We start from the raw sequence: 20,960 nt of genomic DNA, 5'->3' as shown, positions 1-20,960 counted from the left end.
TGGCCCATTGGCTGTAGTTTGCTGGCCCCTGGTTTATGTAGTCCTTTGTACGATGGCCAACAAGCACATGAAAAGGTGCTCAACATCACTAATCATGAGGGAAATGCAAATCAAAACCACAATGAGATGTCACCTACACCTGTGAGAATGGTTATCATCAAAAAGAACACAAATAACAAATGCTGGCGAGGATGTGGAGAAAAGGGAAACTTGTATGCTATTGGTGGGAAAATAAATTGTGCAGCCACATGGAAAACAGTAAGAAGATTCTGCAACAAATTAAAAATAGAACTACCATATGATCCAGCAATTCCACTCTTGGGTATATACCTGAAGAAAATGTAAACGCTAATTTGAAAACATATGTACCCTGCTGTTCACAGAGGCATTATTTACAATAACAAAGATATGTAAGCAACTTAAGTGTCCATCAAAAGATGAATGGGTAAAGAAGATGCGGTGTGTATACACACACACACACACACACACACACACACACACACACACACACACCAGTGGAATACTACTCAGCCATAAAAAGAATGGAATTTTGCCATTTGCAACAACATGATGGACCTGGAAGGTATAATGCTTAGTGTAATAAGTCAGACAAAGAAAGACAAATACTGTATATTTTTACTTATATATGGAATCTAAAAAGTAAAACAAACAAATATAGCAAAACAGAAATAGACTCACAAATACTGAGAACAAACTAGTGGTTACCAGTGGGGAGAGGAGTTAGGGGAGGGGCAAGATAGGTGAAGAGGATTAAGAGGTACAAACTACTAAGTATGAAATAAGATCCTAGGATGTAATGTACAACACAGGTAATATAATTACTATTTTATAATAACTTTATGTGGAGTATAATCTATAAAAACATAAAATCACTATGTTGTACATCTGAAACTAATATAATACTGTAAGTCAACTATACTTCAAGAAAAAAAGTAGTTCTTTGTATTTCATGAAGAAACTTCATTCACATTATGTGGTTTTCTCAAAAATCTTAGATATGGCATATCATCCTCATTCTACTGAGGTAAAAATCAGAGTTTGTAGAGCATAATGAGAGGATGTCAGAAATGACGATAGAAAGGTAAAATTCTTAGGTCAGGGAGTGGATGGCTATTCTGAGCATGGCGCTCTAATATGATATGTAATCCCTTTACTTTATTCAACCACCCTGTGAGGTCTGATTATCCCCATTTCACAGAGAAAGAAACTGAGGCTGGACTAAAGAACTTCTCTTAAGAAATGGAAAAGCTAGGAAAGGATTTTTTTTTTTTGCGAATCCATCTATATTAAGTCATCCATTAAAGAGACTGACAAAATACACTTCAAAATGCACAGTTATTTTCTCACTTTTCTTGTTTTAGAAAATGTCATTTTCACAAAATTATTTTATTTTATGTTTATGTGCAATGGGTTTATTACTATTTTTAAATAAATTAGTTATTTTTAGACTTTCCATTTTAATCCATAATCCAATAAATATCAATGGATGTAACTGATGTAGCAAAGCTTTTGGGGGTCCTCAATGATTTCTAAGGATATAAAGTGCTCTGATTATGGTTACTGGTAGGGGGCGGTAGGGGGTGGGATGGGGTAAATTGGGAGTTTCTCCCACGTGGACTTGCTTCCCTATATGAGGCATTTAATATTGTCTCCAAAAATGAAATGAATGTTTTCTTTCTTTCTTTCTTTCTTTTAAGTTTTTGGATTTAGTAGGTCACCAAACCATCTCAGATATAGAAGCCCCATTGTGTGGGGTTCCACCTGGACTGGTGTGAATGATGCATCCACTTGTCCTGATGGGTTGCGCTTTTACCCTTTGTTTCCTTGATATAATCAGGGCTTAATTTTCTGCACAAAAAAAGACTCATGGCCTTGCTCATCTATATGTGGAGAGTTCTCAGTTCTTAGCAGACTTTCAGTTTCTACCTTATCCTAAGGCCCTCTTATCTTAGTACCCAAACAGCTTATGCTTAAGGTAATGATACCAATTTTTCAATTTAGCCTAAAAAATCAATAACTACAGTGTGTGTGCGTGCATGTGTGTGTGCGTGTGCATACATATATATACATATGTTATAGTATCATAAGACTTCTGGGATTGCCTTTTTTGTTAAAGGTACTTCCAATTTCATTCACTTTAATATGCAGTTAAAATGACATTTATTAATGCCTCCTATCTGAGCACTGTGCCGCACACCAGGGATACAGAAGCAAATGGGGCAAAGGTGATTCTTGTCCTTGGGCAGTACTGTCTAACAAGGAACACAGAGTTAATGGAGAAATGACGAGTGTCCTCAGAACCGAGGTGAGTGTAGGCGTGTCAGGGGTGTCCAGGGATCATTCTCTGCTTTTTTGTGAACCTGACACCATTAGCCTTCCTTTCCCTTGCGTGTTCACCTTTCTTTCAAACCAAGTTTTTCATCGCTGATAAATATGCTCAAATGCTTTTCTTACAAACACAATAAAAAAGTTTCCATCAGCTTCCAAATACAATTCTATATCTCTCCTTCTCTTCAAGGACAGACTTGTCCAGTGAGTCTACACTCACTGACTCCAGATCTGTACTTTGCACTCAGCCCCCACGACCTACAACAGTCTGGCTTCATTTCTTGATACTCCACCAAAATGTCCTCGCTCTGTGACATCAATTTCTCCTGTTTTCCTACCTCTTTGGCTGCTTTTCTTGGTTCCCTTTGTAAGTTCACCTTTCACTGCCCAGCCAGTGAATGTGCAATTTCCTTAAGAATTGGTTTGGACTGTCTTCTCCTATTATGCATTTTCAGTTGATGAGTTCTTTCACATCCATGGCTGCATGTCTACTACCTATACACAGTCATTTCACAGATCTAGGTCCTAATCCGGATGTCTCCTCTGTTCCAGAATAGTTTATCAAATAGTCCTCAGAACATCTCATTTTACACATCTTAAATGTACCTAAAACTCAATATAGCCACAGCTAAAGTCATGCTTTTTTCCAACGAACCTGGTCCTCCTCTGATATTCCATTCTGCAAATGGTACTATCATCCTTTTGATTTTGTAACTCAAACCTGGGGGTCATTGCTACATCCCTCTCTTTCACCACATATACCCATCTGTCATTTCCTTGTCAGTTATCTCACACATCTTTCTAATATGTCAATTTTTTTCCATCTCCATGGAAGACCAACATCTTAATTTGTGTTGCGACCATCTCTGCCTGGAGTAGTGTAATAGCTTCTAATTTGTCTCCACATCTACTTTTGTCTCCTTCCAATTCATCCTCACAACTGCCAGAGTGAGCTTTTCAAACCGGAAATCTGAACACATTATATCCCTGGTTCCAACAAGTCAGTGACGTTCCATTGCTTTTCCCCCCAGTTTTTAGTGACGTCTTGGGTGCCTGTTATAGAGTTGGCTTCTACCTGTCTCATACCCCCATCGCATACCTTGCTTCTCTTACACTGGCTTGCATTTGGTTCCTTGATTTTACCGTGTTCCTTCCTGCCATGTGGATTTACACATTCCTCTCTTTTTGCCTGTTCTGTTAGTTACCCACCTTTAGACTCATTGTTATATTTTTCATTTATATCTTAGCTCAGCTATTATAATGAACCAGTCATCACATAGGAAACTTTTCGTGGATCTACTACAGTAGGTCAGATTTGATATACTCTTATAGAACCATGACTCCTATTTTTTTAAGCTCTTCTTTTATTAATACACAGTTTGAATGATATTTGATTTGTATAATGTTTCTTCCCCTCTAGCATATTAAGTTCTGTCAGATGAGGGACTGTGTCTATGTCTACATATCACTGAATCCTCAGCACTTACCACGATGCCTGTCACATAGTAGGATAATGAATAAATGAATAACGTAGCATTTAAGCTGTGATGAGAAAGATGAGTAAGAGTTCGTTGAACAAAAATGGGAGGCAAGAAATTCCTAGCCAAATGGAATAGTATGTCCAGAGACATAAAAACAAGGGAAAACTCCCAGATATTCAAGAAAAAAACCACTTTTGTTGAAATCAAGAGTGAGGGCATGAGGGGCAGGCAGGTGCTCAACTGTGGGTGGCTTTGTAAGCCATGGTAAGAATTGTAGACTCTGTCCTAATTTGTACAATAGGAAGTTTTTGAAGGGTATTAAATAAATGGGAAACAAATCAGATTGACCCGGAAACCAATTATATCAGACATGGTGGTGGCGAGGACTGGAGTGGTAGCATTGGGAATGAAAATTAGTTAGTAGATTTAAGAGATATTTAGGCTAGTGTCCATCAAAACCTCTAGGTGATAAATGATGACGTGCTATATATGGTCAGGAGAGCTGGTATCTTTAGGATGTTTGCAGGCTTGTTGGCTGGTGGCTTAAATTCAACCATGGTGAGAGTATTTACACTGAAAACTGACAAATGCTACACATCAGGCTCCCCTTCCCTCACCTCCAGAAGGGCTGGTAGTTTAATATTTGCCAACAATCCACTAGTTACTAGCATTTTAAAAAGGAACAATAGAAGAAAACATAATAGAAAATATCAGAAGGCCTTGCATATAATGATGATAAAAATTGTTTTGTGAAACTTCTGTTCCATGTGTGCACTGGCACAGTCATGATGCAAAAGATATTTCTTTTATTTATAGTAAAATTAGTTTGAAAGGCACTGATTCAGGAAATAGAATGAAGAGAAATTGTTGACTGACTGGATTTAGGCAATGAGGGCACTGAGATGAATTAAGGATTAATCATAGATTCCTGGCTTGATTAACTGGGTGGAAGGTGCCGCCATTTCCTGAGACAGGGAGTGCCATAAGGGAGCTGGTGTGAGGGTCTGGTGAGCTCAGTTTGGACATGCTGAGTCTGAGGTGTCTGTAAGATATCCAAGAGGAGATATCCTGAAGGCACTTCCATGGGTTTGGACTGTAGGGAAAGGACTGATGTGGCAATACAGATATTGGGGTCATTGGCGAAAAGATGGTGGTTGAGGCCATGGGAACAGATTAAGGTTACCTAGGTAGCGCACACAGTCTGAAGAACGTAGGTCCATAAGAGAACCCTGAAAAGGATCAAGATTTAAGGGGTAGTTCGAGGTGGATGAGGTTAAAAATGAGACTGAAAACGGAGGGGCTACAGACGTGGAAGAAAGACTGAAGTGTGGTGTCTTGAAGCCAACGGACGAGTGGTTCCGAGGTAGGGCAGATAACTGCGAGCACAGTATCTTTGAGAATTGAGGATAATGAGAAAACTGGACTCCCCACCTACAAAGTAGAAGCAAGAAATTTTTCAGATTCCAAGTGCGTATCATTCAAATCTACTTTGGATGTTGACTGGGTATAAACGATAAACGGTAAATAAAGAAAAACTGACCTTGTCAAGCCATTTACGCCCCCTGGCCAAATTTCATCTCATCACATAAACCATGAGTTGTGGTGGTCACTGGAGTCCCTGAGGAGCTATGGACAGGGAGAAATCTCCCTCCCCTCTTCTGACCCTGTCACCTTTGTTTATTCTGGATAAACACATGTACCTATTTCACTGCTGATAACCTTTCAGTCCTTAAGGTTAGTTTATTTTAAAGAAGATTTAAACATTGATTTGATTATTCATGTTTCGATAAGGAGCAAGGCTATTTCATAGCCTGGCTTTTAGCGCAGAAGACACACAGGACACAGACTCATATGAGGTAACAGCTAATAGCGAACGACACTGAATTCTCAGCGACAGGCATTGTGCTAAAGGCTTTACAGGAGCAGCTCTTTGGAGAAGGTATTCTATTGGTACCATTTTACAATTGAAGACACCGAGGCCCTGAGAGGGTCACAAGGTGGGAAAGCAGAGATACCCACCACAGCAGAGCAGCTCTTGCCCGTACACCAGGCTCATCCAGTGCTCTGGAGACTAGGATACGATGTGCAGGAGCAGCTTTTAACGTGCTCAGAACCAAACCCAAAAAATGATGCAAATTTGAAATCTCTGTAAACTTTTTCTTTTCTTTTTCCTCACTGACCATAAAAGCAACTCATGCTCAGTGCAGAAAATGTGTGAGATTTAGAAATTTTGCCAGATATAAGATAAATCAGTTTTGGTGAAGTTTTAACACAAGACAGAGTCTCTTATAAAAACTCAGCAATCAGATTTTACAACTTCTCCCCTGGGGAGAAAAACCACAGCAGGGATCAAGTGAGAAACTTCCTTCAGAGGAGGCTCTGACTTAGTTAGCTTACTGGAATTTACTCCTCTGCTTGGCAGGCAATTAGCACGTGCCCCAAGGTGGGGTGAGACGAAGGATGTGCGTCAGCTTCTCGCCCAGTGGGAGTTTGAGTGTCTCACATGGTGCCTCCAACGTGGTGCTTCTGAAGGACTTTTCCAGGGCAGCTTTGACTTATGGCTCAGATGCTGACTTTAGTCCTAGCCCTCTCTTTTGATCTGTCTCATTTTAGGACCATTCTAAAGGCCCCTTGGACATCTCCTAAGGACTGATTGCATGGAGACTGGTTCTTGCTACATTTCTGAGAATCTAGAATTCTGCAGTGTACTGGAGTTCGTGTACTCATTCATTAATTCAACAAACATTTCTCGAGTCCACTGTGCACCAGATGAGGGTGCCCTTGAGGAGATCACTGTGGAGGGGGTGCTAAGTTTCGGGTGGAAAAAGCTGTATGTCCCAGGGAATATGACAAAGGACATCTGTCTAGAAAAGGACAAGGCTCTGAAAACAGAGCTCAAAAAGTACTCCTTGGTGATGTGTATGGTAGTGATAGAGAATTAAGGCATCAATTCACAGGCAAGTACCGAATGGAAGGATGCCATCTGAAGCAGTGCTGAAATATCCTCTAGCTCAGTTACAGAGATAATTTTAGAAGTCACAGATGTAATTATATAATTCTTCATTTACTGTGAGCTTAATAGAGCATTCTTCAAGACAATCTTTTAAGGCAAAATTGGTTTCTGATTCTTCAAAGTCTTTTCAGTTTTCTTGTTAGAGCTAGCCCCAGTTTATAGAACCTGGGAGGTACTATACATGGGACCTGCTTTATCTGGTTTGCAGCCTGTGCAGTCACATCGGGCCTTGTGCTCAGAAAGGTCCCACATTTGGCTTGATGCTCTGCTGTCACCATCTTGAAATACACAATAATTTTTGAATAAGGGGCTCCGTAATTTTATTTTTGCTCTGTGCCCCACAAATTATGTAGCAGGTCCTGTCTATGTCGTTATGTCATTTGTACTTGAGCTCAATTTCCAGTGCATCCACATGGTAGTGAGGTCACCTTGGATATTAATTAACTTCTCCAGCCTCAGTTTCCTCTTTGCTAAAGGGGGTACAAACAATACTGCTTCCCTTAGAGATGTAGTCATCTGATAATGTGAAGTTCTTAGCACAGTCAACTTAGGTTAGGGAGAAAAACAAACAGCAAACAAAAACAATAAAAGCTTTCCGCTGCTTCTCTCTATGCAGAAATAGATCATATATTTCTGTACTTCTCACACACAAAGATGTTTTCAAGGTTACAAGTCCCTCCGCCCATCCCCGGGGAAAGAGGCAAATGGTGTGTGCCTCCCAAAATGAATTCCTATAATGAGGTAATGGGAGGATGTGTTTTCTTCCTGATTCTAAATCACAAATATCAGAGCAAGCTAGCTACAAGGCAGGCCAATAATCTACTCAGAATATTTTCCCCCAGCGCATGTCCTGACACATGTCTAAACTGGTTGCAAATGATTGGTTTCCTTTGGGTCCCACTTTTTACAGCCTACCTGGTCTTCTGGTGATGTTGCCCTGGAGAGAATTCAATTCAAATTTCCCTTAATAAAACTCATGACCGTTTTTGCTTAACTTTAATCATTTGGACCTTCTCAAAGCATGTGGGTGCCAAACATCAAGTTGACACATTGAACACTGTGGAGAACATGTGTTCTTTCTGGAGGGAGGTGGGGAGTGCGGTCAGCAAGGGACTGTTACGGCCCAAGCAATCATCAGAGTTTGGCTAGAGGAGTGAGAAACCCAAGCGTTTAGACGACTAGCTCTGGAACGGGATGGGGAGGAACATCCCGAGTCCCACAACAGAAAATCACAATTTTCCACATTTGCAGAAATGATCTCTAGTGTTTATCTAGCACATTTCATGTGTCTCCCTCTAAGAGATTCTTATTTTTTAGGATTACAAACAATGTTCGGGTTATCCCTGCTTTGATTATTACATCTTCCTTGATCCTGACCTCCTTGGACTACCAATCTCTCCTCTCTCTAACCTCCAACCTTCTTAAATAAATAGCAATGTTCTTGGACGTTTCTTGAGCCCCTGCTTTGTGCCAGTGCCCAGTGCCAAATTATAGCGAGGCCATCTCTGTATTATTGGTCACATCAGTCCTCTGTGTGCTGCTTCTAGAACTGCTAAATGTTTCTTTTATATACTTTTTCATTCAACAAATATGTAGCAGTGCCTAGAATGTGTCAACCATGTGCATATAGCAGTATGTGAAGCAGGTGTGGCCCCTGCCTTCGTGACAAGGCTCCCAGTCTAACACTAATTCAGATATTAGATGACAGCTTGGCATTACACCCATACTAGTGCAAGGGCAGAGTAATAGAGTCAATTACTACCTTTTTTTCAAGTTGAGTTACGGTGTTCATGTCTCAGTTTCATTTTAATTTTTATTGGAATTAAATCATCAAAAGTTCTATAAAGCTTATGTTAAAAGAGCAGAAACTCTCTGCCCTGTCCAACTGCAACCCTTATAGTCTCCTTCCCATGCCCTGTCCTGCTCCCCAAGGAAACCATACTCAACAATTTCAGCTGTTTCATTTATCTTTTATAACCATGTTTCTTAAAAATAGTCATAAATTGCTGTTTCTTGATTTATCCATTTTAAATATTATCTTCTGACTTTCTAAGATGAAAGATATGAGTTCAGTCCTCTTAACAACACCTTCCCTCTTTTTTCCCCTATCTTTTATCCACCAAATACATTTACATCATATTTTGGGGGGCTAAATCAGTTTTCAGTGGTTTTTTTTTTCCTTATGCTTTGGTGTTATACCTCAAAACTCTGCCAAACCCAAATTGCTTATGTTTTCTTCTGGGAGTTTATAGTATTGAGTTTTACATTTGGGTTTATGATGCATTTTGAGTTAATTTTTGTGAAAGGATTGTGTCTTGATTCAGTTATGTTTGAGAAGATTTGCATCTATGTTCAAGTAAGATACGTATCTGTAGGTTTCCTCCTTGTAATGTCTCTACTATTCACATCACTGGTCTCAGAATGAGTTAGAGGGTATTTTCTCTCTTCTATTTTCTGAAAGAGATTGTGAAGAGTTGGTATCCTTTCCTCCTTAAATGTTTGGTAGAATTCACCAATAAAACCATCTGAGCCTGGTGTTTTATGTTTTGGAATATTATTAATAATTGATTCACCTTCTCTAATAAATACAGGCCTATTCAAATTGTCTAATTTTCCTATGTCAGTTTTGGTAGATTGGTCCATTTTATCTAGTTATTATCAAGTTTGTGGGCACAGAGTTGTTCATAATATTCCTGAATTATTCTTTTAATGTCCATGGAATCAGTAGGAGACTCCCCTTCAATTTCTAATATTAGTAACCGTATGTCTTCTCTGTTCTTTTCTTGGTTAGCCTGGCTAGGGCTTAATCCATTTTACTGATCTTTTCAAATAATTAGTTTTTGGTTTATCAATTTCCTGTTTTCAATTTTATTAATTTCTGCTCTAATTTATATTATTTTCTTTCTTCTTTTTGGTTTTGGTACAAATTTCTCTTCTTTCTCTAGTCTTCTAAAGGGGAAACTTAGAGTATTGGTTTTAGATCTGTTTTTTTTTTTTCTAATATATGCATTTCATGTTCTAAATTAATCTCTGAGCATTGCAGTCTCTGAATCTTACAAATTTTGATAAATTGTATTTTCATTTTCTTTCAGTTCAAAATATTTTAAATTTCTCTTGACACTTCTTCTTTGACCTGTGTTATCTGTTAGTGTGTTACTTAATCTCCAGATAGCTTGTGATCTTCTAGATATCTTTCTGTTATTAATTTCTGGTTTAATTCCGTTGTGGACTGTGAATATATTTTGTATGATTTCTATTCTTTTAAATTTAAGGTGTGTTTTTTGGCTCAGAAGATTATCTTTCTTGGTGAATGTTCCATATGAGTTTGAATAGAATGTGTCCTCTGCTCTTTTTGAATACAGTATTCTATATATGTCAACTAGATCAAGTTGATTGATGGTGCCGTTCAGGTTAACTGTATCCTTACTAATTTTTTGCCTGCTTGATCTAGCAATTACTGAAAGAAAGCTATTGTAACCTCCAGCTGTAATAGTGGATTTGAATATGTCTTCTTAAAGTTCTATCAGTTCTTCCCTCACATATTTTGAGATTCTGTTGTTAGAAGCAGACACATTAAAGGTTATTATGTCCTCTTAGAGAATTAATCCTTTTATCATTATATAATGCTTCTCTTTATCTGGGATAATTGTGTTTGTTTTGAAGTATGCTTTGCCTGAAATAAATATCACTTTTATTTTGATTAGTATTGGCAGGTTATATCTTTCCCCATTACTCTTGGCCTCTACTCTTGGTTTATCTATGTCTTTATCCTTAAAGTCAGTCTCTTATAGGCAACACATTTTTGGGTATTGTTATTTTATATTTGTGACAGTTTTTGTCTTTTCATTGCTGAATTGAATCCATCACATTTAAAGTAATTATTACTATAGTTGGAGTAATAACTGCCTTGCTTGTACTTTCTATTCATTGTACTTGTTTTTTGTTTCTTTTTTCTTCCTCCTTTTTTTCTGTTTCCTGTGTTTTTAATTAAATATTTTATATGCATCCATTTTCTCTTCTCTCTTACAATATCAATTATACTTCTTTTTGTAAATTTTTTCCTACTGTTTCCCTAAAGTTGCAATACACATTCATAACTAATATAAATCCACTTTCAAATACTGATTCATAGGCAGTGCAGATACCTAATAACAAGGCAGTCTCACTTCCTCCTTTCCATCCCTTATAACTTCATTGTCATTCATTTAATTTATCCACATATGATAATCACCCAATACATTGTTACTATTGTAATTTTGAACAACACTTCTCTAATAGATCAATTAAGAATAAGAAAAATAAAATATTTTATTTCATCTTTGCTTGTTCTTTTTTCTATGTTTTTCTTTTCCTTATGTAGATCCAAGTTTCTGCCCTTTATGATTTTCTTTCTCCCTGAAAATTATCTTTTAACATCTCTTCTAGGACAGGGTTGCAGGCAATGAATTCCCTCAGTTTTTATTTTCTGAGAAAAATCTTTATTTTTCCTTTATGTTTGAAGGATAATTTTGCTGCATATAGAATTCTAGGTCAATTTTTTTTTCCTTCAGCACTTTAAGTGTTTTATGCCATTCTCCTCCTGCTTGCAGTGGTTTCTCCTGAGAAATAAGCTATGAATCCTACCCTCATTCTTCTATAACTAAAAGGTGCCCCCGCACCTGCCCTAGCTTCTTCTAGTATTCCAAATTGTGTATGTTACACCTTTTGAAATTGCTCCACAGCTCTTGGGTATTCTGTTCCATCTTTTCATTTTTTTTGTCTTGTATTTCAATCTGAGAAATTTTTACTGACATATCTTCAAGCTCACTGATTCTGTCCTTGGCTGTGTCCAGTCTACTGATGAGTCCATCGAAGGCATTCTTCATTTCTGTTACAGTGCTTTTGATTTGTAGTATTTCCTTTTGATTCTTTCTTAGAGTTTCCAACTCTCTGCATACAACATTCCTGTTTTTATGTGTTCTCTACTTGTGCCACGAGAGCCCTTAATATATTAAACATGGTTATTTAAAATTCCTTGTCTGATAATTCCAACATCTGTGCCATATCTGGTTCTGATGCTTGCTATCTCTATTCAGATTCTATTTTTTCTTTACTATTATTATGCTTTGCAATTTTTTTTTGTTGAAATTCATACATGATGTTTCCAGTACTAGAAACTGAGGTAAATAGAACTTTTGTGTGTTAGTCTACCTAGAACTTAGGCTGTGTTTAATGTTGGCTATGGCCACAGGTGCCAGAGACTTCAATTTCCTTTAGTGTCCTTGTTTTTCTCACTCCTTCATCTTTGAGTTTCCCTAAGAATTCCTTCTTAGAGTCTGTGTCTTGTAGCTCTCTCAGTTGTAATTCACTATTATACTGGAGCCCTGTTGATGTGATGGTAGGTGAGATGATGGAAAAGTGTTCTATAATTATATGGTTCAATCTTAGTCTTTTAGTGGACCTGTGTCCTTGGGCTGTGATACACGAAAGCTAGAAGGGGTCTGAGTCAAGTAACCTTATAACAAGGCAGTCTCACTTCCTCCTTTCCATCCCTTATAACTTCATTGTCATTCATTTAATTTACCCTTTTCATTTAAATTGCCCTTACCTCAAGTCTGTAAAGCTTTGGTAAAATCTTCTCCCCTTCCAAGAAGGCCTTTGTTGTTGAGAATGCTCTGGGTATATTTCAGAATGGTTACTTTTTCACTCTTCTTGCCAGAAACACAAGAGTTTTTCTTGGCTATTTGCTATTGGTCTCATTATCTTTGGGTCTCTATCAGCTAGCACAACCAGTACATAGTGAGCACTGTTTAAATAATGAAGGGGGATCTGTAAAGAAGATGGCTTGGAATAAAAACTAGAGAGTATTCCAACTCAATATTGGTGACGGCATTCAAAATAAAGGGCAATTTAAAATTGATAGCTGTCAAATAGAGGCAAAATGTTGACTTGCTAATTTATAAAATGGGAAGACAGTTGGGCTCTATACACTCTGGAAACAACTGAAGGTCTTCCTTTTTCCAAAAGAGTGATCTGGTTTACCACTAGGTTTCTGCAAGCAGCGCAGGCTTGTATCAGGCTGGCTCTTCCTCTGGCCTGGCTCTGGACTCTCTGCTTCTACCCCTTCCATACTTCTCCACTGTACCTCCTCTTCTTGATCAGTAAGTCTCCCCAGTTTCTAGTCCTGCTGACCTTAAATCTCTCCCTTGAGCTGATCACATTCTTGTCTGTCCATTGGGAAAGCCCACATTCCCCCACCATCTACCCCACCTGAAAGGTAAATGGATGCTTATCAACAACTTCAAGCTGGAAACCCTCAACCCTTGATTCAGTTTAAACTTCTTCCATCTCAATCCTGGGTCCTTCCCATTTCTGTCCCACTGGCCACTCTTATATAATAATAATTCCAGTTCTCCATCTCAGTGAAGTTTTCTTTTGAAGTATTTTAAGCTCTTTTTAATATATGACATACTCTTACACACCTCCACGTATGTTACACCTACTTAGTCCATTTATGATGAACGCAAAGACTACAAGGGAAAGCCCTACAGTGCCCTGTGGAGATTTCATGAATTAAAGTAGCTAAAATTGAAGTATTAAAGTCCTACCAGTTCATAAATGTTTTTGGATCTCCTAGCCTCTGGGAAGGAGAAAAGTAAATTAAGAGTTACAGCATTTACTCTTTCCTGAGTGAGTGGCAGAAATGATGTTTTAGCTGGACTGACTAGAAGAACGATGTTAAGCCTTAGTAAATTCTTCTCTCTATTTGAATGACTGAGAATCAGTTGACTTCTCCTGTGATCTCTGTTAGAACGAGCCAGGCTGCATTAAAAAGCTCCCATGTGCTTCTGGGGGCTCAAATAATCGATTCACAACCAATGGGAAGAGACACCAGTTGCATTTACTTTTAGATCCCAAAAGACAGCAAGCAAATGCAGATGTTGAGTCACTGGGAGAAATGAACAACTACACGGATGCAACAAAAATTCAAAAGCTATTTTCATTCCTTAATGTTATCCTGATATGTTGAAAAGTTGATTTTTTTTTCTCCCATAGTTTTACATTGCACTCTTAATAGGTACAATCACAGACTTGTCTTTCATAAGATTCAGCATGGCAGTATTCTACTTGTCCCTAGAACAATGATATGAGACCACTGGAGGACATTAATAGGACATAATACAATAAGATCAAAGGGACACTAGTCCTGATTAGTGGACAACTGCTTAAAAGAAAACCCGAGTAGACAGCATGTCCTCCTTTAGCGTCGCACCCACGGACCGGCTTCCTGACTGCAGCGGCATTATCAATATTCTATTTCTTTTCATTAAGCAGTGACAGGGTGAGTATCTGGATACTGTCTATGTTACAAATGGGAATAACAAAAGAAGGACTGCTACCATGGAAACCTACCTGATGGCCTTTGTGGTGAGCTCCTTGCTACTTGAATACAAGCAAACTCCACACAATAAAGGGCTGATCAACATTAGGTATAAAGCATCTATGCAACAGCACTGATTATTAACTTTAATGAATGCCTTGAACATGGCAATCTGAGGCAGCATTATTCTTGTCCAAGCTCATTATTAGATAAGCACAGGGGAACTTGCATTAAGATAGACTTTGGATTGCAAAGCAAGTGTCAATTTATGGCCATCTCCCATGATTTGCCTCTTGGAAAAACAAGCGGCATAGTCAGTTTAAAGATGCACGCACTTAGAAGTAAACCGTTAACAAGCAAACTAAGAAGCCGGGTCATTGCCAACTATGTTTCAATAGATCAACCTCACTTAATTTGTACGTATCAGATATTGCTTCCTCTGCACAGTGCCTTCCTCAAAGGAAAATTAATTCAAAGGCTTGGAGCATACACTGTTTTAAATATAGCTGTATTTTATCTATGTTGATATTTTAAAGAAGGGTTTATTTGGTCAAGTTAAGGGAATATCTCTGTTAGCTCAATATGCCAGCAATGTTTTTGATTTTCTATAATATCTTGGGGGAGAGTATACAGAGTCAAAATTTTAACTGATTTAACAAAAAGGAATAAAAAGTTGAGTTAACAGAATTGATGGTAATGGGGGGGGGTATATCACTAGCATTTTTCTTTCTTTTGAGAAAGCACTTTTGGTGGGGAGGGTATCGCTCAAGTGATGGAGAACAAGGTCCCAGCTTCAATCCCCAGTACCTCCTCTAAAAAAATAAATAAACCTAGTTACGTCTCCCCACAAAAAAGAGCACTTTTGTCCTCTCCAATGTCAGCTAAGAGGCTGGCTCCCTAATGCTAGATTGTATTTGAAATCCTGGCTAGTGTCCTTTCTTCTTTACCTAGGTCCACCTGGGTGAGAGCCACTTGCTACTTTCCAGTTCTGTTACAGAAACCTTCACTTAAGAATGAAATACCAAATGCGGACAAAGAAAGAAAATGGGAGAACTGATAAATTAATATTTCTGAAAAATTGATTTTCAGTTTTGATGGAAAACTTGTTCAGAAATACAAATAAATATGCTTTGACAAACATAACCATTCTAGTTCTCAATTATTAAGGGTATGAAAATTTGTCTCTGAGGAATTGCAACCACCAGGGTGTTGGAAAGACAGCCATCTTACTATCTTGCCTTAGCTGCTAGCATCTTTGACCCTCATGGATTCATGGATTTGAAAGTATGCATCATTCATTCATTCATTCATTTATTCCTTCACAGTTTACTGAGCCCTGACTGTGCACAGGCATTGTCTTAGGCATTGGGGAGCATATGGAGAACATTGTAGTAGTCACTGCCCACAAGCCCAGTGGCGGTGCAGGGATGAGATTTCAGGGCAGTGCTGTATGTGTTTTGATGGGGTGACTAGGGGAAGCTATGGGGGCACCTAACGCCAACCCAGAGTGTCATGGATGGTTTCCTGGAGGAAGTGACATCTGAGACTCAGACAGACTGCTCGTGAGCGTGAGGCCTGGAAGAAAATGATCCCCACTGAGAGAATACTGCAAATACCAGAGAGAGACCAAGGGACGTTCAGGGACCCACAAGAGGATTAGTAGAGCTGGGGTGTGGAGTTCTGGAGACGAGGCAGAGCTCACTTGTAGAGGGTTTGTATGTGGTTACATGCCTGTGCAGCGTGATTTTGTGGTCTCAAATTCAAACGGGCCCCCTCTGGGGCCTCACCTCCTCCTGCCTCCTTGTTAGTGCTTTTTCCCTTTAACTACATGGATAATTTATAACTTCACATTTCCACCTTCACCCGCAAAAGTGGAAACAACTGAAAAATGTCCATCAGTTGAAAGATGGATAAATGAATTGTGGTATATCCATACAATGAAGTATCATTTGGCTATAAAAACATTTGATGTATTGAATACGTGCTACAACAAGGGGGAAACCTCAAAACCATTATGATAAGTGAAAAAGGCCAGAATAAAAGACCACATATATATAATTCTATTGATATGAAATGTCCATAACAGGCAAATGCATATAGACAGAAAGTCATTGCCAGGGGCTTGGGGAGGGGGGACAGAACAGTGATTGCTTAAAGGGTACAAGGTTGCTTTAGGGGGTAATAAAAATGTTCTGGAATTAGACAGTATAATGGTTGCACAACTTAGTGAACACTCTAAAAACCACTGGATTGTACACTTTAAAAGGGTGAATCCTATGGTATGAAAAATATATCTCTCTATAAAAAAAAGACAAGGTAGAGGCCTAGGTGAGCCAAGTTTGGTGATATATTGATACTTGTTGAATCTAGTCATGGGTGACAGGGGTATAAGATACTATTTCTTCTTCAAAAAACAAAACAAAACAAGAAACCTCTTCCATATCATCTGTGTTCCTCCTTGCATTTGGATAATTTCATGTCACAAAGAAAACAGAAACCAAGGGATAAGTTACTAAGTTTATGGTCACCAAACCTTTACTTTTGCTTGCAGACTTTCCTCACTCATTCATTTCTGTATTTAAGGAATGCTTTGAGCCAAACATTCTGCTAGGAGGTGAGGGTATGGAAACAAATCGAGAAGGCCTAGCTCCCACCAAAGCCAGACATTTAAGGAGTGATTCCAAATAAGTGAGAAGCAGGAAGGAAGAAGGAGCACAAACCTAAACTAGGTGGGGAATCAGAGAAGGTTTCTTGGAAGAAGTGATGTTCAAGGTAAAAATCCAAGGACGGAAGTTCAGTAAGTTAAGGAGTTGGGTTGGAAATCAAGTGACTGGTGAGGGAAGAACAACTGTGAATGTCTTGAGACAAGAAAGAGCATGGCGGCTCTGAGGGCTGGAGAGATGTCGAGTGTGGCTGGAGGGCAGAGGGTGAGCAGGCAAGGATGGAGAGGAGGTAGCACAGGTAGGCACAGGCGAGGTCATCTAGGGCCTGTGATGCCACTGAAGGCTTTCAGCAAAGAAAAGCTCTCCGGATGCTGTCACTGCTTCCCGGCCAGTTCTCCTCCATCTCTGTCTGCAGCAAATGAAAGTAACAGCACGAATCAAAAAATCACTGTTCTTTCCCTCAACAACGGCTCAGGCATGAGCAAAGGTGTCTCTGCTGGGAATGATACCATTGTACCTGGCTGCTTCCTGCTATTTATTGCCCAAGGTAACAGGATGTCATGGCAGGTCTGGGGCAGAAGGAGAACCATACAGATGATGAACCCAGAACAAGAGAGGTATCTGTCATCAAAGATGCTGTCAAGCGTGGCTCTATTCCTACTGGGTGAGGTGGGCAATCTGGCACTACACTTTCTGCAAGGATTCCTGTTGCTCCTGAGAAATACCCTTGTCTCCTTAGTGAAGCTCCCTTGAACCTCAAGGCTACTTGTTGCAGGTCCTATTGGACACCTTTGGTACCCAGCTAAGCGTGCTGTATTCCAGCTGTGCTGTCCCTATACACAGTTGGTCATATACTGCTGGGTGCACAGACTTGGGCCATGGTGTCACCCACACAATGTCCATCTATGAGGGTTACACATGCCCCATGTCATCCTATTTGTGGACTCAGCTAGCTAAGACTTGGAAAAATATTTCTAAAGATTGTGAGAAAAAGTCCACAGCAGGAAATGTACATAGCATCAGGGAGAAGAGGTGCCCCCCTACCCTGGATGTCCAACAGGAGCTGGTGCTCCTTGCTGATCTCCCTGGAGAAGAGAACGGAGCTCCCTGACGTCAGCTGAGGCTCTCTAGAGGAGGGAGGGTCTTAGATTCAGGAGTTCTTTCCAGCCATTTGTCTTAAACATGGAATCCCGGACTTCATGAGAACGCTTCTAATTCAACCTTAAGACGTGATGCTGATATTGGAAAGGACCTGCACGCCAACACAACGTGCACCGTGTGGTCTGGTGCCACTACCAAGTATCCTGGAGTTCCTGACTTTAGAACACAAACAGATGTCACAGCCCCAGAACCAAGCACAACGGAAATTAAGATGTTTACTCCTCTGCGTGCAAATATGATGTCTGGCTGTTCCAGCTGACATGGATTAGCAAGTAAGACTCTGATGAGTTTGGCCTGTCCACTGGCCACTGCAACAGCAAATACTTTCTAAATGGACTGCTGGCAGATATGCCGGGCGTCCTGTAGGAGTTAGTTCACAAGTACAAGTTTGCCCTGGCAGAGGTACACATCTTTTGTTAGACCCACCTGCCTGAATATGCCTTTAAAAAACAAAACCTGTCCTTGCCTGCACCATTTCACATTGTTCTCAACTTAACTGTTGCTTTATGACACATTTTCTGAAATTCTATACATACATTTGGCTTAAAGTTTAGCACATTCAATTGGAGATTTTGTGTGATCAAAGGAGGCTAAGGGTAATATGTTTACAGAAGGCACTTGGCCTGAGGTGATGGCTCATCAGCTGACTGACAATTTCTTGTGAACTGTTCACCCCTTAGAGCCTGATCAGATCTGAACAGTACTAATGATAGTTCTTGGATTTCTCCAGAGGCTGGCAAGAATTTATGAATGAATTGTCACTGCTTTCTTGCAATCTTCCAGCACTGCTAGGAAACATAGCTAATCCAAGTCTTCAGATCCATTTTCTTTCTTATCCAATGTTTTTCCAGCAGAATATCACAGGGCTAAATTACTCACTACAGTTGCAAAATGATTTGTATTTATACCTGCAAATTTATGCATTGTTTTAATTTACGTAAGATTTTTCTACATAATTCTCAGCTTTTAAGGATGACTTACACATCTTGTTTTTCTACTGTGAGGTGAGAATGTCATGGCTCAAAGATACTTCATGGTATAAGGGAAAATAAAAGTGCTATCAAAAAAACCCAAAAAAAAGCCTCCAAAACTGGAAAAAACAAACTACTGAAGAGTTTTAAGTAGGAGGACTGACACGATCAGATCTGCATTTGAAAACAGTCTCTGGCCAGGAAGGGAAAAGTGGATGAGAGGCAGCAAAGAGAGCTTGCTAAGAGGGCCTGGGTGCTAGGGAGTGCGTGGATGAGAGGGACCTGTCAAGGAGGCTGAGGAGGCAGTCGCAGACAGCCTGGCATAAGAGGAAATGGGGGAACTCACCAACCAGCCAACCAACCAAACAAAAACCAAGCAGTTTGGGGAAGGAGGGTAGAGGTAAGTGACTGGATTTGAAAACAAACTTCAACAGCCCCAGGTCACTGAACTTCCTGACTATGATTTGCTCTTTCTTGCCTAGAGGCCATCTTTCTCTGCCTGGGACATGGTTTTTTTTTTTTTTTTTTTTTTTTTTTTTTTTTTAAACTGAATTGAATTGAGAGATTACAAGTATTTTTCCCTCCTCCTATTCCATTTACTTGTTCATTCCCTCTTCTCCTTGTAGCCAACTATTTACCCTTCCCCCAGCAAACATTCTAGCTTATTTTATGAATACCTTGAAATATGTATTTGTTGTTTTGTGCAAGTATATATTTTCTCTCAAAACATATTCTTGAACTAATTAATTAAAAACGGGCATAGCATTAACCATTTAATTATTTCATGTTGTTTTAACCATTTCACATCATAAAAAACAAAAAAACAATCTCACTTCTTTTTTTAAAAAGGTATTCCACTTCTCTGACACTACTGACACTATGTATTTTTTTCTTTTTATCTTCAAAAATTTTTTCTTTTTCCTTTTCAAAATTTTTTTATTTTAAAATTTTTTATTGAAGTATAGTCAATTTACAGTGTTGGGTCAGTTTCTGGTGTTCAGCACAATGTTTCAGTATCTGCAAAAAATGCAGATATTCATTTTTTTTAAAATAATAATTCCATGGTTTTTTTTTGTATAGTCAGTTACAATGTGTCAATTTCTCATTTTCATATTCTTTTTCATTATAGGTTACTACAAGGTATTGAATATAGTTTGCCTGGGACACTTACCCTGGACTTTTGTATGGCTAACTCTTATTTACCCTCAAGGGCCAGCTTACATGCCACTTCCTCCGGGAAGCCTTCCATGACACTGCAAGTTTGGATAGGGAATGATTCTCTGGACTCTGAGAGCCCCCTGAATTTCTTCTATTATACATAGTCCTTATGAACTGTAAGGGAATTGTTTTCTTCTTTCCCCATATCCTTTAATAGACTGTAAGCTTGCTGAGGGCGGAGCCAAAGCTGTATACACTGTTAACCTCTGGCGATTAGCACCCTGCCAGGCACATGGGAAAGACTCAGTAAATATTTGTTTGAGAGAGTTAATGAACTCCATCCTGAGTCAACATGGACCTGGTTTTCAGAAGATGGGAGAATTAAAACACTATAATAATAATCAAGCTAATTCTGTGAAGGAAAAGCCGGGCTGGTCTAACAAAATAACTCACAAGTCTAGGAATGTGAAGGAGAGGCTGGGCTGCGCTAACAAGATAACTCACAAATCTAATTATCAGAATACTGATCAGAGTTCTGCTGGACTAACTTGTAAATCTAGGTTAATTAGTGTTGGTTTGCTGTTCATGTTTTTTTGCTAGCCAGCTGGATTTTCAAAGATACATATCTGGCTTTGGAATGTTGGTTTGCTGCCTCCCCGCCTCCACTTTTGTGATGATAATGCTGCTAAAGCTGTTCCATGCCTATTGGCCGAATACCCCAAGCTTGTACTTTACCCTATAAAACCTCATGTGCACATCTTGAAGGGGCTCAGAGTTTCGGAGCAGAAGCCCCTCTGAGCCTGC

General features: G+C 39.2%; 1 protein-coding gene across 3 annotated transcripts in view; it reads right to left on the bottom strand.

The window, feature by feature from the left end:
- AIG1 (androgen induced 1) overlaps positions 1-20,960 on the bottom strand; it is a 220,254-nt gene that overhangs the window by 10,572 nt on the left and 188,722 nt on the right. The window contains exon 5 of one of the 3 annotated variants that reach the window (XM_032485051.1): positions 888-5,261. The exons of the other annotated variants lie outside the window; for them this stretch is intronic. Coding sequence (XP_032340942.1) covers positions 4,964-5,261 — 298 coding nt within the window. The 3' untranslated portion in view covers positions 888-4,963. Of the gene's footprint in view, positions 1-887; positions 5,262-20,960 lie in introns of those variants that run through there. 3 annotated transcript variants of the gene reach the window in all.

Source organism: Camelus ferus, chromosome 8 (assembly GCF_009834535.1).
Source record: "Camelus ferus isolate YT-003-E chromosome 8, BCGSAC_Cfer_1.0, whole genome shotgun sequence".
Taxonomy (NCBI): domain Eukaryota; kingdom Metazoa; phylum Chordata; class Mammalia; order Artiodactyla; family Camelidae; genus Camelus; species Camelus ferus.
Note: the sequence above shows the minus strand (reverse complement) of the source record. Positions and strands in the feature narration are given on the sequence as shown.